Genomic DNA, 16,814 nt, shown 5'->3' on the forward strand with positions numbered 1-16,814 from the left:
AATCCCTGTTCCTTTAAGTAGTGGTGCGAGATGCATCATTTACGGAACGTATTATGTTTTAGAATGGAACTTTGGAACATTGTTTTTTTCATGTTACCAATTCTATGTGAGTAAAAATCAAACACACATTTTTGTATTTGCTACTTGTATTTTTACACACAACACTTAAATTATCCAAAGAACACACTTGTACGTCTTCTGTAATGTGAACACTAAATGAAATGCTGGATGCGTCTTTGATCGCTGCTCTTATCCCATTTCTACATATCATATACACACATACTGTACATGCATACATACAGCCTTTATACACATACAATACACAAATTGTGCACATTACATATACAAACTTAATACACACTTCCACATTGAATATATACATCTACAGTTCTTATACACAGACAGGCACACACACACATTTTATGAAGAAGCTTCTTAGGTTCCCAGCACCTCCTACAAGTCTTGCCTCCCTCTTCCTCCTGTCCCTACTTCCTTATTGTGCAGGCACCATTTTCTCCCACCCTCCCCCTCTGCACCGACAGCAGGAACAAAGCCTTTGAGGTCAATCCACTGTAGTTAGTGTTAGTAAGCACTTAATATCTCTCTGCACAGCTGAAGGAATAGGCTTAACTGTTTGTATGTCACATGTATTGTTTTGTCCACTGACAGGTGCAGGTGCTTTCCCTCCAGTTTTCACCCTATCCACTGTCTCTTCTTTCTCTCTGCACACCCGGCCCACCAATCACAGTAGGGTTTGGTTAGACCCCTGTGGGAAGGAGTTAGTTCCTGGTTGGAGGAGTGAGTCTAGTTGATGTGTGAGGAAGCAGCCAAGAACGTAGTGATACTACAGATTTCCTTTGAGAGCCACATCAACTATGCAGTGCTAGAAAGAAACAGGGGGAGCGCAGCCACAGAAGGATCACTCTCTAAAAAGTGCAGTGCAGTTAGCTAGTCACAGGAACTGACCCCAGTGGAACAAAGTTACATCGAGTCCACGTATTTCATTGCGCAGTGCAAGATGACAGAGTCTGCCTAGCCCAGATAACTAGACCTGGGGCTCATACTACCCTGACAGGACGAGTAGCTCGCAACTGTAGGGCACAAGGCGTTCAGACACAGTCTAATTGTGAGTATGAGTGTTCTCTCTATATCCTCTCCAGCTCATAACTGTTCCGGGTAGAGTACATGTCTAATTGGACAAGGCCCTTCAGGCCCCCCCTCTTCTGAAAAACCTTCTCTTTCAAGCACATTGTCTCTATCTCAACCCTAAGTACCGGAGCAACTTCAAGTCCTGTATGATACTGAACTGTATTGTAGCCGAACACAACTGTATTGCATTAAGTTTTTGCCAGTAAACTGTTCCATCTGGCTTATTCTTGTGCACCCGCACCTATACACATTTACACCTGGGTTAAACTTTCTGTGCAGGCAGAGCAGGTAACTGTCCGGGGTGGGTCCTATACCACTCCAGGCTACCGTGACAAGTGCCCAAGTGACCCTAGACCTACTCAGCTACCACACCATCAAACCAGCTAACCCAGCAGTGAAACTAAGTGCCCTATTACACGGGACGATTATTGTGCGAAAAATCGTTATATAGTTCGAATTTAAACGATAATCGTTCTGTGTAATTGCAGGCAACGATTGAAAAATCGTTCGTATGTTGTTGTTCGTTGATTTAGATCTGAACCTAAAATTATCGTTAATCGTTTGCTGTATTTAAACGTTCGTTCATCCGCATTTTTTCACTAATCGTTCAGTGTAATAGCACATTGGCCATTGTTTTCCTGAGATCAGAAGGAATAAACGATTGCAATAACGATCGCAATAAACAATCTTATCTAACGACCATCGTTCTGTGTAATATGGTGAACGATTTCAGGTTAACGATAAACAATCTCGTTTGCGATCGTTTATCGTTAGTGGTTAAAAATCGCTCCGCGTAATAGGACCCTTACACCAAAGGTGCCTCACAGCACCTGCACCTGGGTAAGTTAAGAACCCCTTCAGATGACAGCTCTCACACATTGACTGCTGCACCCCTGCTGCCAGGCCTGGGACAGTGCACAGAGGAGGGGCTGGCTTTTAACCTCTCTATGTTCTTCCTGTCCCTACAGCGATGGGAGTGGCATCCTCCATTCTGATGCCTTTGTGAAGGGGGATGCCATAAAGTTTTAGTCACAGCATGCGGATGAGATTTGTTTAAATTTACTATTACATTCCCAAAGATAAGGAAATAAAAAACATATCCAGTAGAAGTTCTTTACAGTTCCAAAAATATAAATCAAGGCTGGCAGGGGAGACAGAAGCCACAGGGGCCGCCCTGATGGCTACTTGTTCAGGCAGCAGGAAAGTAATGTTTCCGTGCATGCTCATATATAGGCACACAAATGTTATAAGTCTGCAAGCATGCATGGCACCAAGCAAGGTTAAAAGCCCCTATAATGGCACCAACACTTAGTTTTGTATGACAACCAGTAACTATCTTTTTAGTTCTCCTCAATGACATGTTAAGCGGGTAAAAGCTCTTTAAAAGCCAATGCTGTTCGGAATACGACTTGGGACACAGATAGTTCATGAACCTAAGCTACTTTTGTTAGTATTTCTTTGGAAACCTTTCTTGTCATTGGGCTCTCAGACATTACGTGAGGTTGTGTACGGCTTCTCCTTTCATGCTAACATCACTCTACGACCTGACAGTCAGCAGAGGACACTATTTTTGATGCAGTCAGGACATGTCCCGTAGTCTGAGACAGTCAGGTCTGCAGTGACACCATTCAGAATGTGCTCTTGCAGCAGACAGACTTGCTGACAGGTTTAGGAGTGTAGATTCAGTCTTCAATGCCTCATATGGAAATTTGATGTCTCTGCACCTGCTGTTGGTGACAGGCAGAAAGAAAGCAGAGCAGAGATAAACAGTCAGGAGACAGGAAGGAGGGGAAGGGGGCTGCAGAAGGACCCATTATTAGCCATAAGTAACCTGCAGCGTAACAGAGCAGGACAGAGGGCAGCACCTACAGGTTATGGGTAATTGTTATTGCAAGCACCCAAAAATAAAAATAAAAAAAAGAGCCATGCATGTAAACCTCAATGACATGGCATTTTCTCTCAGTAACTACACTATAGGGACCCTTACTGACTGTAATGCAGATAGACCTGGGCTGCTATGGACAAGAGTGTTGCTGTGTTTGGAAATAAATTAAAGCGTACCTGTCACTGTGGGGCCTTTTATTTTTTTTCAAAGTCTCTAAAGTGACAGGTATGCTTTTAAGGTCTGACTAGTCTAACCCTTTGAAGGTGATGTAGTAGTTATTGGAGATGTTCAGGCCATAGGCGTATCAATGCTTTCCAGGACTCTCTAGGGCTGCATCCAATGTCTCCAGCCTCCGCTAATCAATTGCTCATCTCTACCAGTCAAACCTTTACCAATTAAAGGAGATCTCCACCCCGCAAAAGCCTCTGAAAACTGGGTAGAAGAGGAGTGAACTTATCAATTGTATGTCTAATGCCATACCAATAACACCTCCAAGGGGAAAAAAAATAATCATAACACATTCTGTTAGAACATCACTTTATGTAGTACAGGGAAACAATAAATACATTAGAACTTGCAATAAATATATGATATGAGTAGCAGCCCGCAGCTCTGCCAGATCGTATAGACTTTTAAATTTTACTATGTGATGCCCCCTAGTGACAACAAATGTAAAAAAAAAATGTAACTATGTAATAAGACACAACTCCACAAGTAAATCAATGCCCAGCCAGCATCAGAATGCCAGTTTATTGCACATTCAGGATCTGTACAGATTTCTATAAATAAGAAAGACCTGGATATTTACATCGTGCTCTCCATGCAGTAGTGGGCAGTGCTGGGAAGGGGAGAGCGCTGCGTTCACAAGAAGAATATTTACACTCTGTACCTTAGGATTCCACAGTAGTTTCAATATCCACAAAATATGTGAACCCTTTAGATGCTATAAGACCAAGAGGGTTCAGCAGTTCTGTTCTCACATCTAAAGCTTGTTCTGCTCCAAAAATAGACAAAGGGAAGTATGGGAACACCTGGATGTTTCCCTGTGGCCCAAAAGTTGAAGCAGTCTGGAGCCAATCCTACACTACCAGTCAGCGACAAAAACACCAGCAAACAGCGGGAATGTGGAGGAACACAACATTTGTATCGGCCTGGAAGAGTTGTGTCATACTCATCACACAGATTGCCAGTAACACAAAGCACACAACACAAAAGCAGATAAAGAGGAAGGGGGACTGTAATATGCTGTCACAACACGTAGTGCATTTACTACAAGGGTATTTGTGCAGGCTCCAGATACAGGAGAAGGAATGTTACAGCAGAACGCCCACGTAACAGCTGTCAGCAATGCCAGTGATGAGGGACAATGGGCATAGCGGACATTGGAGGAGTGTGCGGTCAGGAGAAGCTTTTCAGGAGAGGTCAACTGGACACAGGCCGAGGGGGTCTGCTCTTCATCTCCGCTTCTTTCCCTCTGATGGCAGCCACGTAGGAGAAGAGACACAGGACAGAATAGCAGATCTCATGGGCCTGTTAAAAAACAAAAAAAAAATGGTGAAGTATTGACATTAGAGATTGAAGTTGTTCTTGTCTTGAGAGAGTTGATCTATTAAAGGTGCTTAAAGGTGTATGGGGGGGGGGGGGGAATCACTTTTCCCCTATCCACAGGATAAGGGAAAAGTAGGAGATCTTGACCCCAGAACCTCTTGTCCATCTCTGTATCGGACCCCGCCGGCTCTGTTGTGAATACAGCCTCGGGTCGGCACATGACCCGCAGCTCTATTCCTTCCTATGGAGCGACGGAAAGAGCGGAAGAGTATGGCGGAAGAGCATTGTACTCGGCTCTTTCCGTCGCTCCATAGGAATGAATAGAGCTGACCCAGGGCTCTATTCATAACAGAGCCATCAGGGTCCGATACGGAGTTCGCTGGGGGGTTCAGGGGTTGGAGCCCCCTACGATCTCCTACTTTTCCCTTATCCTAGAAACAAGGAAAAAAATTTGTCTTAATATGCTTTACTGCAGCATTGGGTCCCCAATTTTCCCAAATGAGCAGTCCTAGGAACACTCATTCAGCCGATAATTGGCCCATGTAAAAGTGCCAGAGATCAGCCGACGAGCAAGCAAACGCCTACTCATCGCTTGTCTTTATCTTTTGTGCAGTGGTAAAATTTATTATCGGCTGCACACATCTCTGTAAACGGGAGAGGTGCAGCCAAAACCAACAGACACAATACAGTGATCATTTGTGTTGCCCGGCCGCGCAATGTATCATGTCGATCTCACTCACAAATTATGGGGCTGCGTAAAAGGGCGGCACTACTCATTTCTATTTTTAGGCTTCCTTTAATGCCGCAAAATTCAGCATAAAAAGACAAAGAGGGGAATTTGGGAATTTATGAAGAGCAGCATTTTATGCACGGCTCGAATTTCAAATCCGCACTCCTTCCCCTTCCCACAACAGCTCATAGCTATAGATTTTAGCGATCAATAACGCCTGGGTGCAGCCAAATCTTGCGTATGAGGTGGGCACACCTCCTTTTGTGTAATGCCGCCCCTCCCTTTCCATCCACATGGTGACAAGGGTGCAGACCATTAAAAAGTCACCAAATTTTTGCACAAGGCAGGTCTTTGAGCAAAAATGTGCAACTTTTAATGGTGTGTACTAGGCGCAATCTTTAATAAATGCCCCGAAAGGTAAAATCTATCAGTACTTTTCTTGCATAGCCACAGTTTTAATGGCCACCAGCAGCTGCCGGCAAAATGATGGCAGTGTGATTACAAAATGCATGTTACCCTTTAAACAGCGATGGATTAAGGGTAACCTTAAAGTCCAATTATGCTACCAAGTATTGCTCAGATATATAGTTTACATCTTCAGGGTGACTTAAAACGACACCATTACAATCACATGCAGCACACAGAAGTACGAACAGAAGCTGATTTTATACTATGAATGATATGTTGTCCCTCTTGAGACTACTGGTCCTCTCAATGACCTAGATCAGATGGTGCAGGATCATGGTAACTTAGCATTAGATAGCGAGCTCTGCAAACTTTAAATGGCATTAAAGGGGTTATCTAGCACTACAAAAACATGGTCACTTTGACCCACTCTTGTCTCCAGATTGGGTGGGGTTTGAAACACAGTTCCACTGAAGTAAATACCAAAAGAACATGAGAAAATTGAACTGTGCCGCTATTACCTATACCAGTATTTCTGTTTGAATCTGAATAGGGGCAACATTAGCATAGCATTTGCACACTCTCCACATTCTGGGTTTTCTCTGAGAGCTCCAATTTCCCCCCCAACAGTCAAAAAAAAACATACCGACAGCATAACTAGGTTCCTATGATATTGTCTGCAATGTGTGCAGCATAGAAAACTGCAGCATAGACTGCAAGCCTCAATAAGAACAAAGTGAGGTGTATGAGTTTAGGAATATGCTGGCATTATTTAGGGAGGACATTAGGTACTTAATGAATCTGTCAGCACCTGGGCTGGTTCCGAGGTGCTGACAGTGTAGTGAAGGTGCATGTCTGTTAATGTATGCGGTACCTTTCTTTTAGTAATCCGTGCAGTAGTTTTTTTATTTTTTTTATTCTTGCTTGTAACTTGTAGTGGTGAGGAGTTCGTGCCGCACTTAAGCATGCCTCACCACCGCTTCCTCCTTCCTCTTTGCTGCCCGGCCTCCTGCTTCCTGATGACATTGCTTGCAAGGGCCACGTGCCGACTTGCCAGTATGCCCATAGTTGCGCTGCTCATCTGCGCTACGGCGCATGCGCAATTCGGGGTCCAGGGCGTATGCGCATACTGGCAAGTCGGTGCGCGGCCCTTGACAGCAACGTCATCAGAAAGCAGGAGGCCGGGCCGGGCAGCAAAGAGGGAGGAGGAAGCGGTGGTGAGGTGTGCCTAAGTGCGGCACGAACTCCTCACCACTACAAGTTACAAGCAAGAATAAAAAATAAAAAAACTACTGCACGGATTACTAAAAGAAAGGTACTGCATACATTAACGGACATGCACCTTCACTACACTGTAAGCACCTCGGGACCAGCCCAGGTGCTGACAGATTCCCTTTAAAGGGGTTATCCAGCATTAGAAAAACATGTCCACTTTCTTCCAGAGAAAACACAAATCGTCTCAGGTGTGGTTTCCAATTAAACTCCATTCACTTCAATGGAATGGAGTTGCAAAACCACACAAGAAAAGCAGACAGGAGTTGTGCTGTCCCTGGAACAAAGTGCCCATGTTTTTCTAACACTGGATAACACTTATTAACCCTTTAAGGACCAGGCCCAAAATGACCCAGTGGACCGCGCAAATTTTGATCTTAGTGTTTTCGTTTTTCCCTCCTCCCCTTCTAAGAGCTCTAGCACTTTCAGTTTTCTATCTACAAGCCATGTAAGTGCTTGTTTTTTTTACAGGAATAGTTGTACTGTGTAATGGCGTCTTTCATTTTACCATAACATGTATGATGGAATCCCAAATATATTATTTATGAAGATATAAATTGGTGAAATCGTAAAAAAGAATGCAATATGGTAACGTTTGGGGGGTTCCTGTGTCTACGTAAAGCACTATATGGTAAAAGCGACATTATACAATTATTCTATAGGTCAGCCCGAACACAACCATAAGCAGGTTTATGCAGATTCTCTAATGTTATATATTTTTTTTAAATGAAATCCTTTTTTTGGGCAATTAATTATAAATAAAATGGGCCTATTGTGACGCTTATAACAGTTTTATTTTTTCACCTACGGGGCTGTATGGGGTGTCATTTTTTCCGCCATGATCTCTAGTTTTTATTAATACCATATTTGTGAAGATCGGACGTTTTGATCACTTTTTATTAATTTTTTTTATATATAATGTAACATAAAATCGGTAATCGCGCACTTTTTTCCCTCTTTTCGTGTACGCCGTTTACCGTTCGCAATGACGCTTGTTATATTTTAATAGATTGGACAATTTCGCACGCTACGGTATATTATATGTTTATTTATTTATTTTTATATGTTTTATTTATATAATGGGAAAGGGGGGTGATTTCAGCTTTTATTGGGGGAGGGGTTTTTGGGTTGTGTGTTAGTGTTTTTAACTTTTTTTTTTTACACATTTGAAGTCCCTTTGGGGGACTTTTACATCCAGTACTTTGATTTTTACACTGATCATTGCTATGCCATAGGCATAGCATTGATCAGTGTTATCGGCGATCTGCTCATTGAGCCTGCCTGTGCAGGCTTAGTGCAGCAGATCGCCGATCGGACCGCAGGGAGGCAGGTAAGAGACCTCCGGCAGTGATCGCAGGTTCAACAGGTTACATTTAGGCCTGCCTTCACACTCCACCCACCCCACAGCACCTCTTTTCCTGCTAGCAGCAGCATCACTCTCTGTATCCATGATATGTCACTGATGATGTCCCCCAAAAGCTTAATATAGCCCAACAGATGGGAGAACATAAGAATAAGAAGTACACAATAAAGAAAACATCAGGTGACCTGTACCCAAAACCAGAAATAGCAGCAAAAACGAATAACTAAATAACCAAATCAGCGCTATTTTTCAAGCTTGCAAGAGAGGTAGGGGAAATGTAGTTGTCAAAAAACCTATTTAAAGGGGAACAAACCTAACCTGCTGATAGCTTCCTATTGCGCAGGAGAATCTCGGCGTCGATTCTATAGTGTGAACGGGGCCTTAAGGTCTAAGCCAATTTTCGTTTTTGCACTTTAGCTTTTTCCACTTTATGTTTAAAAGGCCATAGCGCTTGCATTTTTTCACCAAGACACCCATATGAGCCCTTATTTTTTGCGAAACAAATTGTACTTTTCAATGACAGGCTTTATTTTTCCATAAAATATGCTGTGAAACTGGAAAAAAATAATTTGCGCTGTCAAATTGAAAAAAAAAAAAAAAAAAAGGAATGTGTTTGGCTTTCGGGGAGTTTTGCATTGATGCCGTTCGCCCTATGCTAAAACTGACTTGTCATGCATGTTCCTCAAGTTGTTACGATTACAACGATATGTAACATGTATAACTTTTCTTGTATCTGATGGCTTTTAAAAAATTCAAAACCATTGTTAACAAATATATGTTCCTTAAAATCGCTCTATTCCCAGGCTTATAGCGCTTTTATCCTTTGGTCTATGGTGCTGCCTGAGGTGTAATTTTTTGCACCATGATGTGTACTTTCTATCGGTCCCTTGTTTGCGCATATACAACTTTTTGATCACTTTTTATTACATTTTTTCTGGATTTGATGCGACCAAAAATGTGCATTTTTGCACTTTGGAATTTTTTTGTGCTGATGCCGTTTACTGTGCGAGATCAGGAATGTGATTAATTAATAGCTTGGGCGATTACGCACGCAGCGATAACAAACATGTTTATTTATTTGTTTATTTATAAAATAGGAAAAGGGGGGCGATTTGAACTTTTGATAGGAGAGGGGATTTTTTTTATTAATAAAAAAACATTTTTACTTTTTTTTTTTACTGTAACTGATAGTCCCCCTGGGGGAATTGTATATACACAGCATTGATCTCTCATAGAGATCAATGCTGTGTATATACACAGCAAAGATCCATTAGGCCACAGCAATCTATTGCCGAGCCGGGATCAGCGTCATTGCGCCCCTCCCCCGCGATCACATTGCGGGGGGAGATCCGACCCACTAGACACCAGGGATGTAAAGTGTAAAGCACTTCAATGCAGCTGTCATGTTTGACAGCTGCATTGAAGTGCTTAATTAGCCGGCGCGGAGACGGGACCCGCGCCGACTAATAGAGGCACTGCCCAGCTGCAGATTGCAGCCGGGAGCGGTGCCGTTCAGAGCGGGGTCCCGGCGGGACCCCTCTCTGAACTCCCCCCCACGGCACCATGATGTACTAGGTACGTCATGGGACGCTAAGGGGTTAAAATAGTATGGCTTTTCTCAAGTTACTTCTACAAATGCAGCAGTGTAGCATATTATATAGTAATAGCAACTTCTTGTTTTTTACTTGTATAAAATGAATATTAAATGTTATCCTTTAGGATAATTTCTTCCCTTTAGCAGTTTCTTATTTTTACACACAAGGGAGGAGATTTATGAAACATGGTGTAAAGTAAAATTGGCTTAGTTGACCCTAGCAACCAATCAGATTCCTCCTTTCATTTTCTAAAGAGTCTGTAAGGAATGAAAAGTGAAATCTAATTGGTTCCTAGGGGCAACTGAGCCAGTTCTACTTTACTCCCCCTCAAGGTGTTCATTTTTTTGTTTTTTTAATTGTAATTACGTTTCGTTAACCTGACATCAAACTGTTTATGACTTGAGTATGTTGCTATTGTTATAGCTATAAATCAAGAGTTTAGATCATCTAATACTATAGTTACTGACAAATGGTGACATCACAAGTGTCAGATTACAGAGGTGTTAATGATGTCGCCAAATGGACACTTGAAGCCAAACTAGAGCTAAGGTTTACAAAAGATCCCTGGAATCTAAAAGTAGACCTGTCAACACATGAAAATGATTGATTTCATACTTCTGGCAGCAGGACGGTTACCGGGGGCAAACAACTTATTAGCTACCCGAAATATGAGGCCGCCATAAAAGATTACTGAACCCTGAGACAATTACTAGATTTCGCTCACAGCTACAGATCAGCTGCACTACACCTTCAGGCTATGTTCACACTGCGTATGAATCCGTTCGTAGATCGTACGCCGCCGTACACTTGCGGCTGAAACTACGGGCGTGGGAAAAATAGACATGCGGCCGGATGCATACGAACCGCGAACATACACCCGCAGTACAGTTATGCTTTCCTAGCTTGTTTCGAAGCGATCTGAGGCAAGTCATTTACTTGGAAATCTTCACCCAGCCCAATAAAACTCACAGAACCTTTTGGATCAAAAAATCAAGTTCAATTTGGCTGAAATAAGTACTTCGTACAGGACCACATGGAAATCCATGGCCATGAGTTTCAACATTTCCGTCCTCAAAGAATGGTCTTGTTAATTTTTCACGGCGCCGTATACGATCCGGCCGTAAGCTCATACGTAGTGTGCATTGTGCGGGCATTTATTGTATACTTTCAAGCGGATGCATCAACCTCAAAACTACGTGCGTATATTCGCGGTTTGCACTACGAACGGATTCATACGCAGTGTGAACATAGCCTTAGAGCGTATAAGGTGCAAAGAGTTACTTTCTTAAAAATAACAGCACAACCCCTGTCCTCAGGTTGGGTGTGGTACTGCAATTCAGCTTCTTCAATTCAATGGAAGTGAGCTGCACACCCAAACTGGGTATAGAGTGCTGCTGTTTTTGAAAGAAAGTGGCCATGTGTTCTATAAACTGCACAGTTTAAAAATAGTTTAACTATTTAAAAAAATGTCTTTAAAAAAACACACTGCTGTTTTTCCCATGTGGAAAATAGAAGGCATGTGTCAGTTCTTTCACAATTCTACTTTGAACTTTTACTAGAATCTAAGGGTGTTTAAAGAAAAGCAGTGCTGAAAAACCACATAAAACCACCACCAAAATCTGCACAGTGGATTCTGTGATTATTTTGGTGTGAAATTTTCTGAGCGGTGTTATTAACCCCTTAAAGACAGAGCACAAAATGGCCTTAAGGACGGGCCAATTTTAATTTTTGTATTCTCCTTATCGCCTTCTAAGAGGTATAGCACTTTTATTTTTCCATCTACATATGAGGGCTTGTTTTTTTCAGGAAGAGGTGTACTTTGTATTGGCATCTTTCAATCTACCATAAAATAAATGACAGAACCCCCAAATTATCATTTATGGCGTGAATTTGGGATAAAAAAAAGGTTTTCTAATGTTTTACTAATTTTATTAACAGTAAAGCTGGGCACCTTATAGCGCTTTTATTTTTTCACCTATGTGCCGTATGGGGTGTCAAATTTTTGCGCCATGATTTCTAGGGTTTACAAATATCATATTTGTGTACATTGGACGTATTGATCACTTTTTATTAAAAATTCCTTTTTGTACTTGCTGGCCACCGAACAGGAACAATATTGTTTTATGTGAATAGATTGGACGATTACCCATGCTACAGTACATCATAACTTTTTTTTATGTGTTTTATTTATAAAATGGGAAAGAGGGGTGATTCCAACTTTTGTGGGGGAGGGGCTTTGGCACATTTTTAAAAACATTTTTTGTACACTTTTTAAGTCCCCTTAGGGGACTTTCACATACATACTTTAGATTGTATACACTGACCACCTCTATCCCATTGCATAGTATGATCTATGTGATCTTCTGTTAGAGCATGCCTGTGGCAGACTGTATCAGAAGACTGAAGATCTGACTACACAGAGGTAAGCTGTATACCTTTGGCAGTCAGGCCATGCGATCAGTAAGTGACAGGAGCTGCTCCTGTTCTCAGTGTTCAAAGGGTTTATGGTGGGCTGCCACGCAATCGCAACAGCCCACCATGGAGGGTGAGGGCCTCAATGAGGGTGAGGGCTGATAGCAGCCGGTCCTCACCTGCTATGAAGGGAGCTCAGCTCCTGAGCTCGCTTCATAGCTCATATCTCCAGCATCCCCAGTTTGCGTTAAGGCCCAGCCTGTGGGGGAGTATATGTGCATATTGGACAGAACCTGTCCTATTCAGGTGAATAAGAAAGGCTTCTGAACATGCTTGGTGACCTTAAATGAAGTTCCTTCTGTAGAGAGGGGAACGATGAGCAACAGCTATGCGTGCACCTCTGTTAAATTTATACTGTCGTGTGTTGATAAAAAGGACACTGCTGGGAAACTATCTGTACAGAGCAGGTCTGGGCTCAGAGCCCTAATACACAAAATGATTATCGGCCATACTTGGCCAATTACCCGCCATACTAGCCGTTAATCATTTCATGTAAAAGCTCATGCTGAAAGACAACGATCAGCCAACATGCATTGTGCATATCGACTGACTGACTCCCACCACTCGTTGTATGAACCATGTACCAAGCTCTACTTGGAACCACTGTATTTCAGCTTATTGCATATAAGAAAAGCAAACCTACTTGTACAATCAACCAGCAGCATTTTCTGATGCACATCTCCCATATTGCATGCAGTATTATTTCCCCAAAGAATCATCAAGTTGTCATTTCACACAAGCTTTAAAAAGATTAGCATGGTGTCCACTTACCATAGGTGTCTTGTATCTGTGGCTCACCACTTCTTTAGTTTCAGGAACTATAATCGGATCCAAGAGACAAAACAGAGAGTTCAAAAACACTGAGAGAAAACATAAAACCAATGGGAGATAGGTCACCCAGCCAGGAGCTATTGAGGACACCCAGGGGACGTGTTAGATGGTCACAGACATGACAACACCAGGGATTTCAGACCAAGGGGTCACAATGAGAACAGAGAATTAAGTAGCACAATGACACCCAGGGAAGCAAGGTCAGTAGAATCAAGTATCATTATCACTTGGATTAAGGAAGAGAGCCAGCCAGGTCATACCAATGCCAAGATATCAGTAAGATATTTAGACTTTACAGCTATGGTTAATACGGTTATGATCTTTGTTGCCCATTACTGAATTAGTCCACCTAAGTAGCACAAACAAAATTCTTTTATGATATTTTAATTAGGAAACATATGTGAAGTCAGCAAGTCACATAATTAAAGATCGCTATTATAATCTTTAATTATAAGGCAGAGTAAAGTTCTAAAAATCTATATAAAAGCCCCTTTGGTGAGATTTTCCTAGTGTTGATTTATCAGAGTCCCTATGACAACACTACCAACCCATGAGTTATGACAGCTCATTGTGACACTGAACCTCATAGCAACCAACCAGTATGCACCTCCATCTTTTTAGTCACAGGTCAAAAAATATATTTGACTGGTTTCAGTGATGACCTCATAACAGTAAAGGGGTTGGCCTAAATAATTATCACATACTTCTGTTCATGAGATTGAAGGTCCCATGCTCCAACTTGAACTGCAGCTAAGTCAAGCATGTGACCTACTTGTCCACTAAAGGCTATGATACCGACGGAGATAGCAGAGTACAGCCCTTTGCTATCTTTGTCAGTACAATATAGTCATGCCATTGTGCGGTCCGTAGTTACAAATGTGTACAGTTATGGACACACATTTGTAATCTTGTCCGTAATTGATGGCCCGCAATCAAGGACAGGGTTATGGATGTGTAAAGGCCTTACGCTGTCAGGGACAGGATGTGTTGTCATGGGGACTAAAACATTAAAACAGTTAGATATTGTACCATCTAAAAAAAAAATTAAAGGAGCTTCAATACAGATCTTCTAAAAAATCCCCTATCAGTCTTAGGATCCATGATATACCAAGCTGCAGCAGACAGATCAAGTCTGTTTGAATCAGATAGGGGTCACACATGCATCCAAGCAGTGAGCTGCCATATGTTAGGTCTACCCTAATAGTTTATTGAGTTATAATAGCTTTTTATTTTTATTCCCAGCACCAAACACTGACACATCACAAAAGAAGGATGTCAACAGATTACAAAAAAAATATAAAAAAAATTATACACATAGGTACACAGGAGTTACTGGTAGACAAAACAAAGTAAAACAATTATGGGCATTTTGTGATGCTTAAATAAATAAAGAGGAGCACTGTTCTATACAAGTCAAATAAACTCATTGTCTAGGGAATCAATATAATACTGTAAATTTGAAAATCAGATGTTTGATCTAGTACAGTAGTCTTTATAGTCTTACAGTACAGTACTGCCCCTATCAGGGAGACCTACTTTGGGCAATCCCTTTTGGTAAAAGGATACCCTATACAAGGCTCCATTTTGCCATTTAGATGCTGTATAGAATCAGCTCCTTTCCTCAATTGATCTAAAGAATCTCGCCAGATTTCAAACTCTCTTCGCTTAAAAAAAATTAAAACCCTGTTTTGCTGTAATACTGCAAGAAATCATTCAATTTGCTAATAATATGGATTTGAGAAAAGTCAAATAAATTAATCTAGTCACTTATGTTTTCAGATAGGTCCTCTTTAATTCCCATGTAGTGCCACCACAGGAAAAATGAACAAATAATCAGTCAATGGGATATTTGTGCACAGCATTAAGAAGATTGTTCTTCCAGAGAAAGAGAAAGGCACTTTGTAGCCTATATCCTCTAGATGTAGGCCATTTGCTGAAAGTTTTGACACATGATGGATTAAAAGGGTTATCCAGACTTAGAAAACCATGGCCACTTTCTTCCAGAAGTGGCGCCACTCTTGCCCCTGGTTTGGGTGTCGTTCTGTAGCTCAGTTACATTGAATTAAATGGTGCTTAATTGTCATACCACGTACAACCTGGGGACAGAGGTGGTGCTTTTGATGCAAGAACGTAGCCATGTTTTTTCTCATCATGTATACCCCCTTTGAGAAAAAAATCAAACTTATCGTGTTATGTGAATGGCTTTCAAAAGTTTGGCTTTTCATACTGTATATATCTGCATGTCAGATTCACAAACTTAAAAGGTGTTAATAGTAAAATTGCTCAGTGTACAGTATTAGTAAGTGTACTCTTATCCCTCACTGAAAGCAGATGCCTGTGTACCTCATAGAGCTATAATCGAACTTCCCTCCTCCAGGCTAGGTTGCTTATCCATATGGCTGACATGAAGGAGCATGTGACCATGCCCCACCCCCAGTGTCCTCCATAGGCATATACAGGCTCAGTGGTAGATATTGGGGGGGGGGGGGCAGGGCATGGTCACATTCTCCTCCATGTCAGCCATCTTATGGACAGACTCAGCCCTGGGAGGGGAGTCTGATTTTAGCTCTATGAGGTACACAGGGAGCTGCTGTCAGTAAGTGCAGTTAGTACAATTACTAATACTGTACACTGAGCAATTTTACTATAAAGTGGCCAACTCTTTTCAAGGACAGCTTGTCTTTTCCATAAGGGGGATTTAGAATAAAGTGGGGGTAGTAGGCAAATTGACTGTCATCTATCATGAACCTCTATAGTCAATGGGGTAGAACATTACCTGATTGGAGGAGGTAGGTTTTCATAGCTGCCACAGGCAGATGAAGCACAGATTGTACAGCAGTAACTCAGAGACCCCAAGAGATATCTTTATGATATTCCTGGAAATGCCCCCAAACCTTCCCTCCAGAGATAAATGTTAAATATGGGGGATCCTACACTCTGAGTTACTGCTACAGCAATACAGACCCAGCGGCACAAGGATGGTAATTACCAAATTCCTCCAAGACAAAGACGCCCCGTACAGTGTTACACTTTTTAATGTGATTCAGCTGTATAAAAACCTGGAGGAGAAAAGGGACAGGGATAGAGAGGTGGGGGGGGGGGGGGGAGAACATAAAAGGAAGTGCATGAAGGGTGAAAAGGAAAAAGTAAGGAAACGGGGGATAAATACAGAAATAAAGAGGAAGCACACAGCAAACAGGACAGGATGGAAGAGAAGAGTCAGGAAGAGGGATGGGAGAAAGATTTTGGGGGAAAGGGAGAGAGACAGAAGGCACTGGTTAATTTTTGATATCCAGGATTTTCACTGGTGGTCACAACATTTCTGTAACAGAATTAATGTGGAAAGGGGACAAAACAGCTTTGGAATAATAGGAAGACATACCCTAAACACAGCAAATAATCAGGAGGTAAACCATAACTAAAGCCGGGGGGGAAAAAGGTGTTGGAGGTAAGACGGGAGGTAGCACAGACAGCTCAAAACTAACGGGAGGGGGGAGAGCAGCGAGAAGCAAAGATGGCGGCAGAGTGAGTACCTTCCGCTCCTTGCAGGAGGAGTGAGCGTGG

The 16,814-nt window shown here is 42.0% G+C and overlaps 1 protein-coding gene across 9 annotated transcripts in view; it reads right to left on the reverse strand.

Moving 5' to 3' along the window:
- Positions 1-3,554: 3,554 nt before the first annotated feature.
- The window catches only part of MADD (MAP kinase activating death domain), a 95,072-nt gene continuing 81,812 nt past the window's right edge, over positions 3,555-16,814 (reverse strand). For 7 of the 9 annotated variants that reach the window (XM_069965851.1, XM_069965843.1, XM_069965844.1 and 4 more), the window contains 3 exons: positions 16,240-16,309; positions 13,191-13,237; positions 3,555-4,564 (listed from right to left, as the gene is read on the reverse strand). In XM_069965851.1, coding sequence (XP_069821952.1) covers positions 4,457-4,564; positions 13,191-13,237; positions 16,240-16,309 — 225 coding nt within the window. In that variant the 3' untranslated portion in view covers positions 3,555-4,456. The remainder of the gene's footprint in view (positions 4,565-13,190; positions 13,238-16,239; positions 16,310-16,814) is intronic. The other 2 variants (XM_069965852.1, XM_069965848.1) reach the window with 1 other exon arrangement.

The sequence above is a fragment of the Dendropsophus ebraccatus genome, chromosome 4 (assembly GCF_027789765.1).
Source record: "Dendropsophus ebraccatus isolate aDenEbr1 chromosome 4, aDenEbr1.pat, whole genome shotgun sequence".
NCBI lineage: Eukaryota > Metazoa > Chordata > Amphibia > Anura > Hylidae > Dendropsophus > Dendropsophus ebraccatus.